We start from the raw sequence: 17,125 nt of genomic DNA, 5'->3' as shown, positions 1-17,125 counted from the left end.
CAATCCTTTTAAAAACATGATAACGGACATACTAAACAGCTTGCCTGACAAAGTCCCAGTCATTAGCATTCATTTGCTTTTGAAATCGTTTAAAATCTCATTATTAATTTCACCAAACTATGAGGAACTCTAATGCAGTGCTTGCCAAGTATTTGTCATGCACTACTCATTGGCTTATCACACAAGCACTGTTATTATCCAAAGATATTCAGCATTAATAATAAGAAAGAACAAACGTTTTGTTATTCCAATGCATAACAAATGTCTCGAAGTATTGAGTGTGTGTGTGTGTGTGTGCTTCTGGTTTTAACTGTGTATTCTTGTAAGTGGTGATTGCCAGAGGCGTCTCATTCCATTTCAGCCAAGCTAATCAAGTTCCCTCCACTTGTCTGCCATTGTTGTTCACTGTGATTGTTGTTTTCTGATGATTTTATTTAACTCTGTGATTTGGGGTCTTCTCGCTTCAGGAGCTGCAAAGAATCCATCATTTTGACTGTTGTCCAACCTTATCCTGTGAGTACATCAGCGTTAGCTTCATCAGCCTTAAGGAAATGTATGTGTCATATTCATTCATCCTTATATCACTCTGTATTGACGTTTTGTTTGGGCTTGGGCTCAGTTGACAGACTTATGCATTCATTTTGCCCCATGCACTTCTTAAGATTGTATTTTGTTGTACCAAGGTTGGGTTTCAGTAAAATTGCCAACAAATAGCACTCTAAAATAAGACTTTCTGGAAATTAAAAGTTGCTGTATTAATGTTTTATAGATTTTTCCAATGTTACATTTATAGCTGATGGTTGAAATGTGTTTCTTCCCTCTCCCTTGGTGCATGTGTTTATCTTTCTCCCTCCATCTGTCTCCCTCTATCTCTCGGTCTCTCTTCTTGGACGGTTGCCTCATAGTCCCCTAAGTCAGCGTTCATCAGTGCAGCCAAAAAAGCCATGCTCAAGTCCAATCCGGTCAAAGTGCGCTTTGCAGAGGAGGTCATTATAAACGGCCAGGTTCCAGTGAGTTCTAACACACACACACACACACAAACATGTACCCGCACACACTCTTATGTATGACCTATAAAGACAATGCCAGATGGTTACAGCATAAGACAAACAGTTGAGCTATGTCAGATTGATAAGACAATCTTGAAAATGTGCTATGAATGATAAGAATTCACATATTTAAACTCGCCTGACATCTATTCTATCAGAGGCTTTTAAATTAAAATACTGATCATGTTCCTCATTTGCAGAACCCGGTGAAGGACAACTCTCTGCTGTTCATGCCAAATGTCCTGAAGGTCTACCTGGAGAACGGGCAGACCAAGTCTTTTCGCTTCGACAGCAGTACTTCTATCAAGGTGTCTTGTGTGTTTGTGTGTGTGTGATTGAGTGTGTGCTCCATCCCTTAAGGCACACTCGGCAAAATTAGCCGTCTCTGCAGCATCTATAATTACGAAGGGAGAAATTCATTTGCAGTGCAAATTAGTGTGTCTCGGTACGCACACACACAGACCATGAAATTCAATCACTTAGTTCCATTTGTTTGAGCAACTCATTTATTCCGGCAAGGTGGCAAAGAGTACATTTACATATTTAGACCTGGAGCTTCAGTTGTGATCCACTGTGGCTTCCAGAGTAGAGTTTAGAAAGTGCCGAGTCACTGCTATTTTTAGATTAACTGCAAATACTGTCATGTTATCTTATCAAGGCTTTTACTTTAATATTGATTAACATTATAAAAAGCATTATTTGAAGAGTATTCCTTCATTTCACTCTTGAATTATCAACCTTAGCATTTAGAATCTGTTTTAGTCATGCTACAAAGCTAGCAGTTATGCACAACTACAGTTATGTTAGCTGGTAAGCTAATGTGAGCTAGCTATAAAAAGGGTCATGTTATTAAAGAAGCAGATTCTCTTTAACATAAAACATATGTATATCAAATGTTACATTATTTTGTATGTAAATATGAACAATTAATGGGCTTGAATTATAAACATGTACACCACAGAAAAAAAACGCTTATTCTACCTGATACCATTTGGTAGCAAAACACCTTTCTTACACTGTCATATTCTGACCTTTCATATTTTACTCCTGAGAAATCACCATCTTTTCACATTTTCACATTTTCATCTTTGGAGATTTCTCTTCAAGGTTTCTGGCATTTTGAAAAAATATGTTTTGAAAAGTCCCCCCTCTTATTTTAAGCAGGTTATGAATACGTTATGCCGTGTTTTCGTACTGGAAAACGGAAAAGTATACTAAAATAAAAATGCAAATGTAGCGAAAAAACCAACACTATTGATTGATTTGTCCCAAAATGTGCAACTAAGTAAATACAGAAGCATTGGAGAGCATACAAACACAATTGTCAGATGTTGGTGAGGCTGAATAGATCTTGCATGGGTTAATGCATAGACACAATTGTTAAGCACTATCATAATTAAATATACTTTTGTGTGTTCACTTCAGGATGTGATTCTGACCCTGCAAGAGAAGCTGTCAATCAAATGCATCGAGCACTTCTCCCTGGTGTTGGAGCACCGGACAGAAGGCTCTGGAAGCAGACTGCTCCTGCTGCATGAGCAGGAGATGCTTACTCAGGTAGGAGCTGTCTCTCCTCTTCATCACTTTTTGTCTCCTATCAATCAGACCCACACACACAGCAACTTGCACACATTCCTGCTCAGCATTCAAGCAGCATTTGGACCCCAGTGTCATTTATCAACACTGGCACAGCAGGGCGACAGCTCGCATTACACCTACACACACACAGAAATGCACAAAAACCCCACACACACTCACCCAGAGTGCCCGCCTCATGCTAATGAGGTTGCAGGATCACGAGGGGACAGTTTTAATATTCATAACCACCCAGTTTAGATGTGAAGGCCTGCAAGTGGAACACACAATGGCAGTTTAAGAGTCACTGACATGCTTGATAAAACACACTCCTTACTATAAAACAGCTGAGTGTCAATCTCGGTGTGGGAGAAAGCTGGTAGTCCTTGAAATATAAAAATACACTCCTTTGCCCTCTCTACACTTGCACATTCAATAATTTATCAAAAATAATCAATATTTAATGGAAGATGCTAGTCTCGTGGTTTGGTCCTGAGAAATAAATGGAATCATATTCATGGACAACCACCGCAAGCAAGCAAGTCGGCTTTCTCAGGGCTACTGCTGCTGAATTAAATAATGTATTGAGGTTGTAATGTGGTTACACTAATATGGCACTAGTCTACTATATACACTGCAAGCGCTACAACTGCTTTTTCAATCATCTGCTATTATTCATCAGGACAATACACACAACATATTTCTATATTTTTAGCGGCCCATCAATTCTGTATTGCACTTCCATTTGGAGAGAGATTAAAAATCCTATTTCAGTCTGACATAACCTGACTTTGAGTATGGGTCAGTCGCTAATAACTCTGGATCCTACGATTCCCATAATGCATCTCCATTCTGTCTTACATTAAACCCTTCCTGCCTGGGAAATGCCCTACACATACTTACTCTATACCAAAAAGGATTGCACTGTAGCACAAACCGCTTGTCTTATTTCTTCATGTCTGCTTCCTCTGTGTCCCCCAGGTGACCCAGAGGCCTGGCTGTGACAAGATGAAGTGTTTCTTCAGGATCAGCTTCGTGCCCAGGGACCCCGTGGAGCTGCTGCGGAGAGACGCTGTGGCATTTGAATACCTCTATGTACAGGTGGGCAAAACTCAGCAGTAAAGTCCTAAAACTGATTCTGTGAGATAGACAATGTGACAGGATGGATGCTTTCAAGACACAAATTGCCAATAAAGCCCCTCCATTAAAAACACCCTTACTGTCTAACGTAATAAAATGCTTCCCCTCCTTTGATAATTAATCAAGTGAAATATCCTGAGAGAAGGAAAGCTAATCACGGCTCACCATTGTGTGCTTCCGAGTCCTTCATGAGGGACTGGAAACTGTATGCCTTTGAAGGAAGCCAACAAAGGTTGAAAACAGTTGATTTCCGCTCTGCAGGGATGCCCTGCTGCTTGAGTTGCTCGACGGAGAGATGAAAATGCAGTTCACAAGCCCAAAGACTTGACTTTAAGATAACTTTGCTCTCCGTTTTGCCGTAGAGTTGTAACGATGTGGTTTTGGAGCGTTTCGGCCCGGAGCTGAAGTACGATGCCGCGCTACGATTGGCCGCTCTGCAGATGTACATCCTCACGATGACAACCAGACAGAGCCAGAAAGTCTCCCTCAAATACATCCAGTAAGTTTGATGTGTATGTGAGTATGTGTGAGATCTGAACTGTTGTACACCCTGGATCCATCAATAATGAATTACAGAGTGAGATGAGGGTTTTTAACAGTTTCCCAGAACTTTACCAGCAATTCATCGTCCCATTTTCCCGCCTTGTTTGCTGATATCTTCAAATAGCATCCAATGAAATCTCGACATGTCTTGAAAACATTGTGAATTATGCAAAAACAACACTCATACAAATAGATTTGTTCGCAAGTGATTTGTTTCTTGCATTTCTTGCATAACGGTTTTACATGTCAAGTAGTTAGGCACATTTGACTGCTTATGATAAACCATGTGTTATTAGGAAGCACTTTCTACGAGAATTGGTCTGGTGAAGATTGAGTGACTTAATGCTGCAAATCAATCTCCCCTCAATAGAAAGGAGTGGGGTCTGCCGCTGTTCCTCCCCCCCGCCGTGCTGACCAGCATGAAGGAGAAAAACATCAAGAAGGCTCTGACACACATCCTCAAAACCAACCAGAACCTCGTGCCTCCAGGGAAAAAAGTAAGCAGTTCTCCTTAGTCTTTGTTTGCCCTTGTTAATAAACTTCTGACACACCGACAAACAGTCTGTGTGTCTTCTGACGCAATATCCTAAAATAGCACCGCTGCCAGCCTCCACCTCGTAAAGGTGCTCACCCTTGTCAACCTAAGACCCTTTGTCGAGCCAGACCTTGAATACTAATGTGAGTTAAATTCATTGCCAAACTGTGTGCATAATCAAATATTAATATTCACACACACATGTCTCGGTCAGGGGCGACCTCTCCGACTCCAGCTCAACTTTGAAGCTCTTTTTTAAAAAAGGTTGTATTGGTAAAGGCATTTATTCTCATATTTTATTTAACACTTACAAAAATGCAGCACAGCAAAAACTAAAGTAATCCAAGCAAATAGGGTTAGCTACAAGAAAGACATCTCATTTGAGCAGTTAGAATAATGTTGTTTTCTTTTTCTCTAAAATTCGTTTTTGTGAACGGGGAAAAAAATAAGTCCTGTGTTTTTATTAAAAACACATCTGTGCGCCTTAAGATTGCTCTCGGTCACATGTCTACTGAACATGGGCCCCATAGTTTATTTTGAGACAATCCCACAAACACCATCATGCTTTCATAACAGAGCCAAATACTATATGTATTAAGCCCTTCTGACTGTTTTGACTCCTTACTTCAGAGAACTAAAGCTCAGCTGTTTTAGGAAATTACTTATATTTTTGGCCCATTTTAACTATAAAGGACCATTTATATTCAATTATTCATTAGTTTTACGGCTCACATACAAAATAAAAATGTCAAAAGTGTACCTGTCAGAATTTCAAAAAATATGTGTATGCATATTGCTTAATCAGATTTGCTCGTTTTTGTATATCTGCCTTACACAGCTTCATGTAGTGGATGTAGGAATGTATTTCACACACCTGAACTCCATATTTGTGTATAAAATCTCAGGCTTACCGGAGGGATATTGATCTCTCCCCCTGAAGCCTGCAGCAGTGTGATGTGCTGGCTGATCATTTGCATTCACAGTGACAGCTGATATCCAGTCCACTCATTAGGGAGAAATATGTCCGAGCAACATCAACACACTGACAAGCAATCCAAAACATTGACGCTCCATATTAGCTCTCTTGTTACGGCCTTGAATTTATCTCAGTCCTCGCTTAAGTCCTCAGCTCACTCTTTTGTAGAAAGACTGAGCAAGAATTAAAACGAAAAAAATCACTAAATTATTTTTAATAGAGATGTCTGGCAAGGTGAAACGGTCCATTAGCCTTTTGTGTCTGAGACTAATCTTACATTTAGGTGCAACCAGGAGAATGTACAATAGATATATCTCCCTCGGATCATTAAAAAGTCTTTAAAGGAATTGGATTTATTTATTTATTTATGGATTTATTCATCTGTAAATGTCTTGTATCAATGTTTCTAAAAGCAGAAGACATGGGTCTTTGTTTTCTGTACATTTTAGATTGAAGATTTAGAAATAACTGGTAATATGGTACCATGATAGTGTACCATATACATCTGATTAGTATTGTTAGTGGTCAAATATATATATATAGAAATGAAGAATTCCAAATGAGCTCAGAAAACATGTCATAGATACGTGTGTCTCCGTGCAGGCATCAGTACTTTGCAGAAATGCACTTTAAAGTGGAAAATCTCATTGACTCTAAATGGCTGGAGCGGAGCACATCCACACAAGAAAGCCATAAAGAGTTCTGCAGTGCTTTGGATTTTGATCCGATTTAAATGATGGGGTATAATGGAAAATCAGCGGTCCGGATCAAAATGGCTCGAGAGTGCTTTACATCCTGGCATTAGGAGGCAATTGTTCAGGTGGAAGTGATTCCGGTTTTAATGCTTACTTATGTATTTAACTTTGTTCTCTGTGCAGCTGACCGCTTTGCAGGCCAAGGTGCATTACCTGAGGTACCTCAGTGAACTCAGACTCTACGGAGGGAGGGAGTTCAAATCAATACTACTGGTAAGACCATTGTTCTGGAAAGACAGTTTGAAAACAAACTTAAGTTGAACTCTATCAAACTCTTTTAGGATAAAAGTTGTAACACCTGGTTTGTCTTTGTGTAGCAAGGGGAGAAACAGACAGATGTGACGCTGTTGGTGGGCCCCCGCTACGGCATCAGTCATGTGATCAACACACGGACCAACCTGGTGGCCCTGTTGGCCGACTTCAGCCACGTGAACCGCATTGAGATCATCACCGAGGACGAGACCAACGTCCGGCTGGAGCTGCATGTCCTGGATGTCAGGGTGAGCACAGATCTGTCCGAAAGTGCCAGGAAACATTATTCTGCCCGACCGAAATAAAAGCATCTGTTGTTTTTCCTTTCTCTCCTTCCACAGCCCATCACACTGATCATGGAGTCCAGTGACGCCATGAACCTGGCCTGTCTAACAGCAGGATACTATCGCCTCCTAGTGGACGCAAGGAGATCAATCTTCAACATGCCCCTCTGCAACAGCACTGGAGGGGATGACCCTAGTGAGTTCATGTGTGCATGTGTGTGTGTGTGTCTGTATGGATTTTCTACTCATTTTTACACAAATGCAATTTCAAGAGTTCATTCACAGTTCACTGCTTACATTCTGTTTTTAAATTGTTTCCTGAAACATGGGAATTGATTTTCATTTGGGTGAGGAAATGTTTTAGGTTGTAGCAACACGATCTTTGTCCTGGCAGAGCACTCACATACTTAAAAGAAGTTGAGAAGAACAAGACTCGCAGTGGAGCCACTTTAAAATGTAATCAACATGAAATATAAAACACATCAAATAATTAGGACTTTTATTTCTGCTCTGTGCAGGTCAGGATCGGGTCCTGGAATGGCCGTACAGCATATCTTTGGGGGATAACGAGGAGCCCCCCCCCAGCCAGGGAGAGGTCTACAACAGGAACTCGCAGTATTCAGACAACGGGCAGAGAGAGAACAGCATTCCCTCTTACTTCCACGAGCAACAAAACCCTGACAGAGACCTCGGGACACGCAGAAGTCCGTTACCCCCTCCTCTTCCCCCCGCGACCAGACACAAACCTCAAGACTCGCCTCGGAGCGCTAAGGTGTCCTTTATCTTTGGGGGGGACCCTCCTCTGAACCGGCCCAAGAACTTAGGCTATGAAAGGCTGATGGAGAGCCCGGACGTCCCCGAGCACAGACCCCCATACCTGCACAACAACGTGGACTTCAGGCCTCAGGACAGGGTGCCGTTTCAGTTCAGCGGTCTCACACATGTGTACAGTAACATTATAACTGAGGAGGGGGGGGAGGAGCCGCTGCTGAGGGATCTGTTCTACCGCGACACGACGGACGACGCAGAGGATGACGACGACGACGAAGACTCCACGGGCGGGACACCCATCGCTGAGAACTGCGGCAACCAGGGAGGAGGCTTAGGGACGGCGGCGGGGAACGCCACCTTCCTTACACTGTCTGGTTCTACCGACGACATCATCGACCTCACCTCCCTGCCCCCCCCCGAGGGAGACGACAGCGTGGACGAACCCGAGGACGACTCGCTGCTGCAGACCCTCAACCTCGCCATCGCAGCCCCACCGCCGGGCTTTCGGGACAGCTCGGACGAGGACGGCGCCCCCGAGGGAAGGCCGCTCAGCACGCGGGGAAACGACGACATCCCGGTGTCGTTAATCGACGCCGTTCCAACTCATGAGGAGGCGGAGGGGAGCAGGGGAGGGGGGAGAAGGCTGGATAATGCCGTCATGAAAACTTTACTGGCGGTGGAGGCTCTGTCTGTCTCTGATCAGAGGCCTCCACCGCCACCACCACCACCACCGCCCAGCAATAGCCACAATCATCCAGGTCTGTTAATACTTTTTGTTTAGACCTCTTTACTTAACCAAACTAAATCTGTGTCAGAACTTTAGTAGTTATTTGTTGTCATTAATGTGTTTTATCTCTACCATTTAGCCTAAATTCTGTGCCCACTTGCCTCCTTTAAGTTAGTAAAAACACATCCATGACATCAGGTCACGTGCCTTCTCAAATGCAAATCATAGACACATTTAACAGCAGCTAGAGTATCTATGTATTGACCCATATTTAACTTCCTATCTCTTATCGTCTAGGAGTCTACTCATCTCGAGGCTTGAGCGCCGAGTCGTCGTCAGATTCTGGAAATGAGACCAACTCCTCAGAGATGACGGAGATCTCTGAGCTGGTCGCTTCTCAACGGCTCAACGAGAGCCACATGCGTCTCATGGTGGCCACGAGGGAGGGGTACCAACCTTTAATTGAGGAGAAAACTGATTTCCCCGTGTCACCCACCCCAGTAGGAACGATACAGAAAAGACCCCGTAGTCCAACGCGACACCTCCACCCTCCAGCAGTTCCTCCGAGGCGGAGCCCCCTATTGGACACCGCTGCATCATCGGGGCCAGACACTTTGGTGTTGAGGACCCAGAATAACCTCTCAGCCACTCTCCAGCGCCCCAGTTCAACCACACCAGGAGGCAAGCATCACAAGAAGTCTGCAGACTCCAGCGGGAAGTACAACACCTTCAGCACAAGGGAGGGGCATCGGGGTGAGGCCGGTGGGAGCCGCGTCCATCTGGAAATGGACCAGCGCACTTCCTTCTGCGAGCGAGGGGAAAGTCAAAGAAGACAGAACTCTTTTTTGGGAGAAAGTTCTGCAGCTGAGGGCGCTGCAATGAACAGCCTCCCCCGGGAGCAGCACAGACTCCCCCGCCCTCCCTCCGCCTCCTCCAATCGCATGTTAGATGCTGTGAACTTGGGGGACTGCGGGGCAGACAACGGAGCGGCGGCTGTCGAGCAAGACGAACATTTAGTCGTTGCTTCACTGCTGTCCCCGACCAAACAGGGATCGGACGTACAGAACGACCATCAGCCCATCTCCAGACAACAGAGTGTAGCACGCTTGTGTGAGTACCATCTGGCAAAAAGGATTTCAAATTTGCAAGGAGAAGCCCACAGTTCACTGCAGGGGTCTCTGTGCTCCTCACTGGATGCGGGGGGCAGCACCAACAGCAGTGCCTGCGCCACCCCCACCGACTCCCCGGTCGGTGCCGGTGCAGTTGAAGCAAAACACCGGCATTCGCAAAGACACCCGCTTTCTAGTTCCTCCTCCTCATTGCTCAGGGTGCTAAACCATGAAGACAACAAACCTGGGATGTCTCGCGGGCTCTCCAGCCAGAGCGCTCAGGGAAAGGACCTCCACCCTCACGCGGATCCGGCCCTCCTACGGAAAATGCTGCCCAACATTCACCCTCCGGCCGCCGGGGCTGAACCAGGCCGGCCCTCCTCAGCCACGGCGTCTAAGCATAGAGAGACCACAGGTACTGGGAGCAAGAGACCCCACAATGATGTGCATGCTAAGCAACAGGCCTGTTTAAAGGGGCTGAACCAGAAGGAGGGCAGTGAGGCCTACAGACAACTGATTAACTATCTAACAGTCAGCCAGATGCATCAGGGAGGGAAGCTGCACAGTGCAGGCATGGGAGGGGCAGTCAAGAAGGACACCAGGCGCTTTATCACTAGTAACCCTCAGCTGGTGGAAATGGTTAAGAATAGGAGCAACACCATTGCTCGCTGCCCGTGTATGCCTTCCTCAATATCATCCCCCTTCCTCAGCCCAAATGTAGTAACCCCTAACGCGAACCCCATGCAGCTGGCAAATAGAAACCCTCAGTCATACCATTCTGCCACCCTTCCTGCCAAACTCAAGGGAAGTCTCGACATGCATGCTCAGAGACTGAATGAGAGTCTAGATTTAAGGGCAGCTGCGGCTGAGAGGAGAAGCTCCTTTTCGGGCCTGGAGAGTGAACTAGAGAGGAGTGGTATGGACCCAGAGCACTTCCTTTCACTGTATAAGAGAGAGGGCTGTATCAGTCGCGATGGGGGATTCAATACAGTTGGAAACCGTGATGGTGGGGGTACCAATAACCGTCCCCCACCTCGGTCAAGAAGCCAACCTAGTAACAGCAATGAGGACTGGTTCAGGTCAGACCCGAGGGCAAAGCATGCAGTCCGTCAGTCCCCTCATTCTCGTCCTAATGATTCTCTCTGTTTCTCTGCCGCCCCCAGTGTAAGTGGTCAACGGGCAGACCTCCACACCGTCTCTCTAGGAAGGGGAGACCACCCTTCAGCTTTTAGCAGGCAGATATCTACCGGCAATAGGGCTTGCATTACATCTCCAACTCCCAACCTACCTCCTCCACCACCTCCCACACCACCTCCTCCACCTCCTTTGTCTTCTCCCTTGCAAGCCAATGCTATCTCCAGCAACTGCACGCAGGATAACATGCCCTATTCTATCCAGGCCCGGCAGAACCACATTCAGGCCGTAAACCCGCAGACGGATCCCTTCTGCAATAGCCTGCAACGGGGCCGGGAGCTCAGGCGCAGCACCAGCAACGTGACTGGCAGCTCTGGGAGCGTGGAGGCTCTGTTCGATAAGCCCACGCGGAGCCGGAGCCAGCAGCCGTTGTCACCATCTGTGCCCCAGCAAGGTGAGACCAAAGTCCAGCGAAGGCCCACGAGGAAGCGGCTCTCCAAGAGCTACTCCCAGGGCTCCGTGTCGTCCCACACATGCTGGTCTACCGGCAGCAGGATGGACAGCAGAAGGGCTTCTGTGGCATTTCCATTGCAGAAACACATGAAGGGCTCCCAAAAGCTAGACACCAGTCCCTGGAGATGCAACGGGCCCTTTAGCTACTGCTTCTTCAAACCTAAGAGTGAGGGAGAGGAAGATGAAATCGAGTGGGAGAGTACCAGAAGAAGCCGTGGTGGGAGCGATATTGATAATGGCGGCGCAGCTGCAGCCATGTCGCCCTGGGGGGCAGCCGTGGATGTAGCTGGAGAGCAGCTGTATGGAGAGGTCCTCAATAACATGAGCTTCAGCGACCGGCTCGCACGAATCAACGCACTCAAGGACCGAATGTACGGCTTCCCTTCCGGCTTCGTCGATGTCCGGCGAGACGCCAGCGAGCTCATCGCTCTGGTGAGATCCAGCGTAGGTCGCTGCGATCGTGGAGCCCAGATGCCCCTCCAGGATGTTTCCCAGTACAAGCAGCTCCTCTCTGTGGAGTCGAAGGAATTAGGCCGGGCATGCCGCAGGATGGCGCAGGCTCACAGCAGTCCTGAGGAGATGCTGCTAGCTGTGACGTGTAGCTTCCAGGTGCTGTGCTGTCTCTGCGAGGCCTGCATGTGTCTGGTCAGGGGGCTCGGAGCTTCAGCCTCACACCAACAGAGAGAGGTCGTGGCAAAGGTGGACGAGGTTGTGATGAACTATATCTGTCTGCTCAAAGCGGCTGAGGTTGCCACCGTGGGAGCCCCAGGGGAGCACAGCGTGAAGGCCCTGGTCCGCCACTCCAGCACCATGTCGGCAATTGCTAACGCACTCACCCGCTCCCTTAAAACGCTGCTTAGCAAGTAGAGGCTACTCTTTATGCTCTATAGTGTGGCCTACGCAGTCAGTAGAAGTCTGTCTTTAAGCATCCTGTTAGTTCAGCTGGATATATTTTTCATACAAGGTCTAGACGATCTCCATGTTAAAACCAATAAAGTGTAGTTGCAGTTTAACATTACACAAAATAAACAGTATGATGCTGAAAGGCAGTCCCGTCTGACTGCCCTTGCTTTTTTCTGATGACAATGTTGTAATGTTTATTTACAAAGCCATACTGTCACAGACCTTTGTAATATCATATGTACCTAATAGATACTCTTTTACCTGTGCATTATGTAACTTATTTAAATGTATATAATGTACATAAATACAATATATAACTATATTATTTGCCGTAGCAGTGTCAAGAAGCAAATTAGCTTAATTTGCTCTAATATTGTACCATGCTGGAATAATTCACTTTCAGTTCAATCAGTTCAATAAGTGCAGTTTTACTACAGATATTTATAATCAACCTGTGGAAATGTGTCACTGTCAGTCAAGTGAGGAAAGTGTGGTGGAAATATTTGTCAGAAATGTTGAAAATACTGCACTCACAGCTTCATCATTTACCACATAGATTATTTTCAGAATTATAAGCAGTATATAAAGCACTATTCCCCGAAAGGTAAATATATATAAGTATAATTATATGTTAATATTACAAATCTAGATTTTTTTATTTATCACAAAATATGTCAGATTGACCACTGTGTTAATTATCTCTAATAATTTATTTATATAGGTTTTTGTGTTTTATTATCTCCTGTTTTGGAATAAGTTCTGAATGATTTATTATTCCACACTCTGTATCAGGATGCAGTTATGTCTCTTGAGAAGAAATACAATTCCTGTTTGTTTTTTCAATAATCCACAAACCTATTAAAAAACATTTTACAGATATGTTTGCCATCTGTCTCTTGGTTTTAATGGTTTAATGTAACATACTGTACGCACAGTGTGATACTATTACAAAATATATTCTATTATGAGGCTTATCATATTAAAAGAGAAAAATACTTTGTGGATGAACCATCCACTTTGAATGCAAAGTTGACATATTTTTAAATATATTTTCCTTGTTCAAGATATTTGGTTTTTACATGCATTCAGGGTACAGTAAAGAACGATTTTCAAGTTAACTTTTTTACAAGTTTAGGGTTCATGATGGCTGCAGATGGCTTGTAAACTCGAGCCACTCCATTGCCCATTTATTTGGATTTAAAGTAGAAGAAGTAGCAGTCTATACGTTAAAAGTATAGGGTTGAATAAATGATACGGGGTAACTTGAGTGAATAAGAATCAAGGGTTGTGTGTTGTATTATTCCTCGTACTCAAATAAAATGTGTATGAGTAGCTCCAGCTGATGGAAAACAAATAGACACCACAAGCAAGGAAGAATTATGGTGAGCAATTTTTAAAACAAAAATAAATGCACTGAGTGTGAGTATGGACCTGGACATATTATTACAAATATGTGAGTTTAAAATTCAGTTTTAGCAACATTAATATTAAAATAGGACACACATTAAATGACAGATAATGGATACTCCATGCAGTCTTTGTTTCAGATGCATTAACAAACTCTACCAATACTGATATTTAAATGAATGTAAAATAACTTATTAGCACCATTATACATCCATGATTAGCACTACAATGCGAGTGTGTGCTCGTTTGTGCACGAGCCAAGCGTGTGTTCGTCACGTGATCATTTTCCCAAGCAGCGCAGCTGTGGGGGAAGGACCTCATTAGCATTTTGGGCGCCTGTTCTCCACATGCTGGCACGTCAACCAATCAGATCACCCCATTCAGCAAAACCACGACCCCGCGGCAATTCGTGTCGCGCGCCTCATCAGCATAGTACTGGCGGTGAAGCAGACAAAAAGTTATCAGTCTCTCTTCACCTCCTGCTGCAGGGTATACTAGAGCAGGGACTTTTTGTAGTTAAATTCAAGCACTTTTTTAATTTGTAGTGGGTATTTGCGAGCTTTATAACAGCACTGACGCGTATGAAGGAGTTTAATAGTTGAAGTTATCTACTGTTACCGTGGAAAAGTTACTGTCGGTACCCCGTGGGGTTTAAAGTTCAGCTAGCGTCTCTGGCTGCTAGCAGGTAGTTAGCTCCGTAATTAACAGAATACTTTAAAAACTATGGCAGCTTTGTGTCAGCCACGACCGGCATTGGTGGAAATCCCTGCTCCACAACCCAAAATCGCAGGTAAGCCTTTAATAGTTTTAATTTAGGCTTTAAATAATCCTGTTATGTGTTCTTTGTGCAAGACGCGCCACTTTGCTATCATGCTAATGTTTAACAGGAGCGCGCCTACAGGACTAGTAGGCGGTTAATATACTATCAACACAACTGTCAGTTTATCCAACGATATAATGGGACATCCTTATTTAATATGCATTACCTAGTCTGTTTATAAGATGCTGTGTGTTGTGAAAAAACTAAGAATATGAAACATTGTTAAATGATGTTCCCTTTTTTCTTTTTAACAGCTCGCATAAGGAGGTCCTATCTAGAGATTTTAAGTGCTCGTTTGGTTCCATCTCCACTTCCGAGAGGGAGAAATGCAACTTCAAACACAAGGCGTGTGCACTCATGTAAGTATGAACCTGCAAATATAACATGTGGTTGGTTTTCTGAGCCTTCTCAGGGATTATTGTTGTCCCCTTCATTGTCTAACCATATTATTTTTGTTTTTGCAGTGGACTTGTCCATTGGTGGTGTGTGGAGTAAGAGGTTAGAGGAGCAGTGTGAGAAGATGGAGGAGCACCATACGCCTCTCTCTAAACAGCAGCTCGTACAGCTGATCAGATCCCTCATACTAGTTGAACAGGTACACACCCTGGTCATTTCACATGACTGTTATTTAAGATTAAATGTTTTACATCCTATGTGAGTAACAACAATTTATAATAACCCAACTCTGTGCCTTCACTACATGCATCTAATCTGAAATGTGTTGCATTTCATCCTAGAGCCAAGAACCCCGAGTCATAGCGTCTGACCTGAAGTATCTCCAGGAAGACCTGCAGCTGAAGAAAGCAAATGTTTACAGATCCATCCCCTACTCGCGGCTCGGCTCCAACAGGGACGCTCACTGCTACAGAAAAGCATATCCTCACCTGGTGGCCTTTAAAGTGAGTATATGGGTTTTTTGGGAATGTTTTGATAAACTTTGCAGATTTAATTCACTTGGAAACTGTCTCTTACTGCAGCGTTAAATTCTTCTTCTTTTTTTTAAATCAAAATTGCAATATGGCCTTGTGCAATAATCTTTTTAGACTTTAAAGTCACCTCTGCTATTCCTTTCTCATTGAGCATTTCTAAAAGACAATTATTTAGTTTGGGGTTGTTCTGTTTTTTCCCCGTTTACTGTTAATAAAAGCTCTGCCATGTTTACTGGAGTGTTTCACGGTGTAATGCTAAGTTTCCTCTTCCTCCCGCTCAGGTTTCGTGTCAGGAGTGGGGCCAGGTTCTTCTGAGGAACAAAGAGTGGGATGCTGTTTTGGAGCACGCGTTGTTAGCGTGGCGATACACCAGCGAGTTGCCGCAGTGGGACACAGCGAACCATAATGCTCTGAGAGAACAGTGTTACAGCATCTTGGCCTCTCACAGCCTCACGGCCCTGCAGCACCACCGGCCTGAAGCCAGCAGAGGCCGCGAGCTGCTCAGAAGGTAACACTTTGAGAGCCTGAAAACAGTCCACACACAGGTCTTAGCTGATAGCGTGTCAATGATCACACAAATTACATCAGTTATAAAAAGATTACGTTTTGCATACAATGTGTTTGTATTATCCTTATCAGTCCTTCCTATCTAACAAACTGTTTCTCTCTCTCCAGGTTCAACATGGCTCAGATGCACAGCCAGTCGATTGCACCCTGTATCCACGAGTTGCAGAGGATTATGGGATGTGCTGATGACTCCTCCATGGAGACAAAATAACTTGAGAAACACCATGAAACCAACTGGCTGCACCCCCAGTGAAGAGTGACTCATGGATGAATTACATAATCTGTGTGTGCCAAAAACAGCGTAGATGGTGGGGTTTGTTTGGAAAAAACACAGCAGTATTCCTCAAAGAGCAGCTGAAAATGTAATGACGCCTCTTATTTAATCACATTACATTTTTAAATCAACTGGAGAGTATTGTTGGGAATGTGACATTTGCTGCATGGCATACCTCATGATGTATTTATCGTTGGTTAATGTCACGTAATGTACATGCATTAACCAACAGCCTGAAAACATGCTGCCATCAGATGGTGCTGCCTTTGATGTATAATTAAATAGTTTGTATATTTTTAGACCTTGTCTAGAAAAACGTTTGCATTGACTGTTGAAATGGCTGTGTGTGTACGTACTTGAAACTGTTTGACTGTAGTTGTGTTTTTACATGTGTCTTGTTAATAGAAAATGTTCTACGTCGATGATTGCACTGCTGCCATTTGTCCTAAAAAAACTTGAAATCTTTTGATAAAAAATAGACTCCTATTTGAAATAAAGTCATGACTTAACTATTTAAAAAATATTGTTCCTTTGTTGTGTTTTTGCCTTAATGCCTGCATTTTTCAAAATAGTTTTCTCAGGCTTTGATGATGAAATGTGTGACTACAAATCAGTTTTTACTATAGTTTATTAGATCACAAACCATATCATGTGTTTCTGTAGTATAAATGACCATGCGTTATTTCCCCTATCTGTATGCTACTCTAATTCTAGTTTTTCTCTGGAATCGATTAGCAGGCCGTTGATTAGGAGGCCGGACTGCTGATTTGTAAACTGGGGAGTTTGTAAAGGCCCTTGATTGCAGACTGCTGCCCCTAAAAGACGGGACATTGTAGTATATAATAGGATTAATCAATCAATG

At 44.1% G+C, this 17,125-nt stretch overlaps 2 protein-coding genes across 3 annotated transcripts in view; both read left to right on the top strand.

Annotated features, from left to right (window-relative positions):
- LOC117498850 (FERM and PDZ domain-containing protein 4-like) overlaps positions 1–13,143 on the top strand; it is a 52,502-nt gene extending 39,359 nt beyond the window's left edge. For both annotated transcript variants that reach the window (XM_034150988.1, XM_034150989.1), the window contains exons 5-16: positions 468–513; positions 906–1,010; positions 1,250–1,357; positions 2,475–2,606; positions 3,606–3,725; positions 4,127–4,263; positions 4,678–4,804; positions 6,697–6,786; positions 6,891–7,073; positions 7,167–7,305; positions 7,628–8,638; positions 8,905–13,143. In XM_034150988.1, the coding sequence (XP_034006879.1) occupies positions 468–513; positions 906–1,010; positions 1,250–1,357; positions 2,475–2,606; positions 3,606–3,725; positions 4,127–4,263; positions 4,678–4,804; positions 6,697–6,786; positions 6,891–7,073; positions 7,167–7,305; positions 7,628–8,638; positions 8,905–12,230 (5,524 nt within the window). In that variant the 3' untranslated portion in view covers positions 12,231–13,143. The remainder of the gene's footprint in view (positions 1–467; positions 514–905; positions 1,011–1,249; positions 1,358–2,474; positions 2,607–3,605; positions 3,726–4,126; positions 4,264–4,677; positions 4,805–6,696; positions 6,787–6,890; positions 7,074–7,166; positions 7,306–7,627; positions 8,639–8,904) is intronic.
- A 946-nt stretch (positions 13,144–14,089) lies between these two features.
- LOC117498887 lies at positions 14,090–16,866 on the top strand. The gene is made up of 6 exons (XM_034151046.1): positions 14,090–14,463; positions 14,748–14,852; positions 14,958–15,088; positions 15,231–15,392; positions 15,704–15,930; positions 16,098–16,866. The coding sequence occupies exons 1-6, from the start codon at positions 14,397–14,399 to the stop codon at positions 16,198–16,200; spliced, it is 795 nt and encodes a 264-aa protein (XP_034006937.1). The 5' UTR covers positions 14,090–14,396; the 3' UTR covers positions 16,201–16,866.
- Positions 16,867–17,125: the final 259 nt, after the last annotated feature.

The sequence above is a fragment of the Trematomus bernacchii genome, unplaced genomic scaffold (assembly GCF_902827165.1).
Source record: "Trematomus bernacchii unplaced genomic scaffold, fTreBer1.1, whole genome shotgun sequence".
Classification (NCBI taxonomy): Eukaryota; Metazoa; Chordata; class Actinopteri; order Perciformes; family Nototheniidae; genus Trematomus; species Trematomus bernacchii.
The sequence above is the reverse complement of the archived record's forward strand: the minus strand, read 5'-3'. Positions and strand labels throughout refer to the sequence as shown.

What these genes read in the sequence shown, in the direction of transcription:
- LOC117498887 (XM_034151046.1), top strand. Translation starts at nt 14,397, where the DNA reads ATGGCAGCTTTGTGTCAGCCACGACCGGCATTGGTGGAAATCCCTGCT. An exon ending in CCCTCATACTAGTTGAACAG is followed by an intron (nt 15,089 to 15,230) that starts GTACACACCCTG and finishes ATTTCATCCTAG; the next exon opens with AGCCAAGAACCCCGAGTCAT. An exon ending in GGCCGCGAGCTGCTCAGAAG is followed by an intron (nt 15,931 to 16,097) that starts GTAACACTTTGA and finishes CTCTCTCTCCAG; the next exon opens with GTTCAACATGGCTCAGATGC.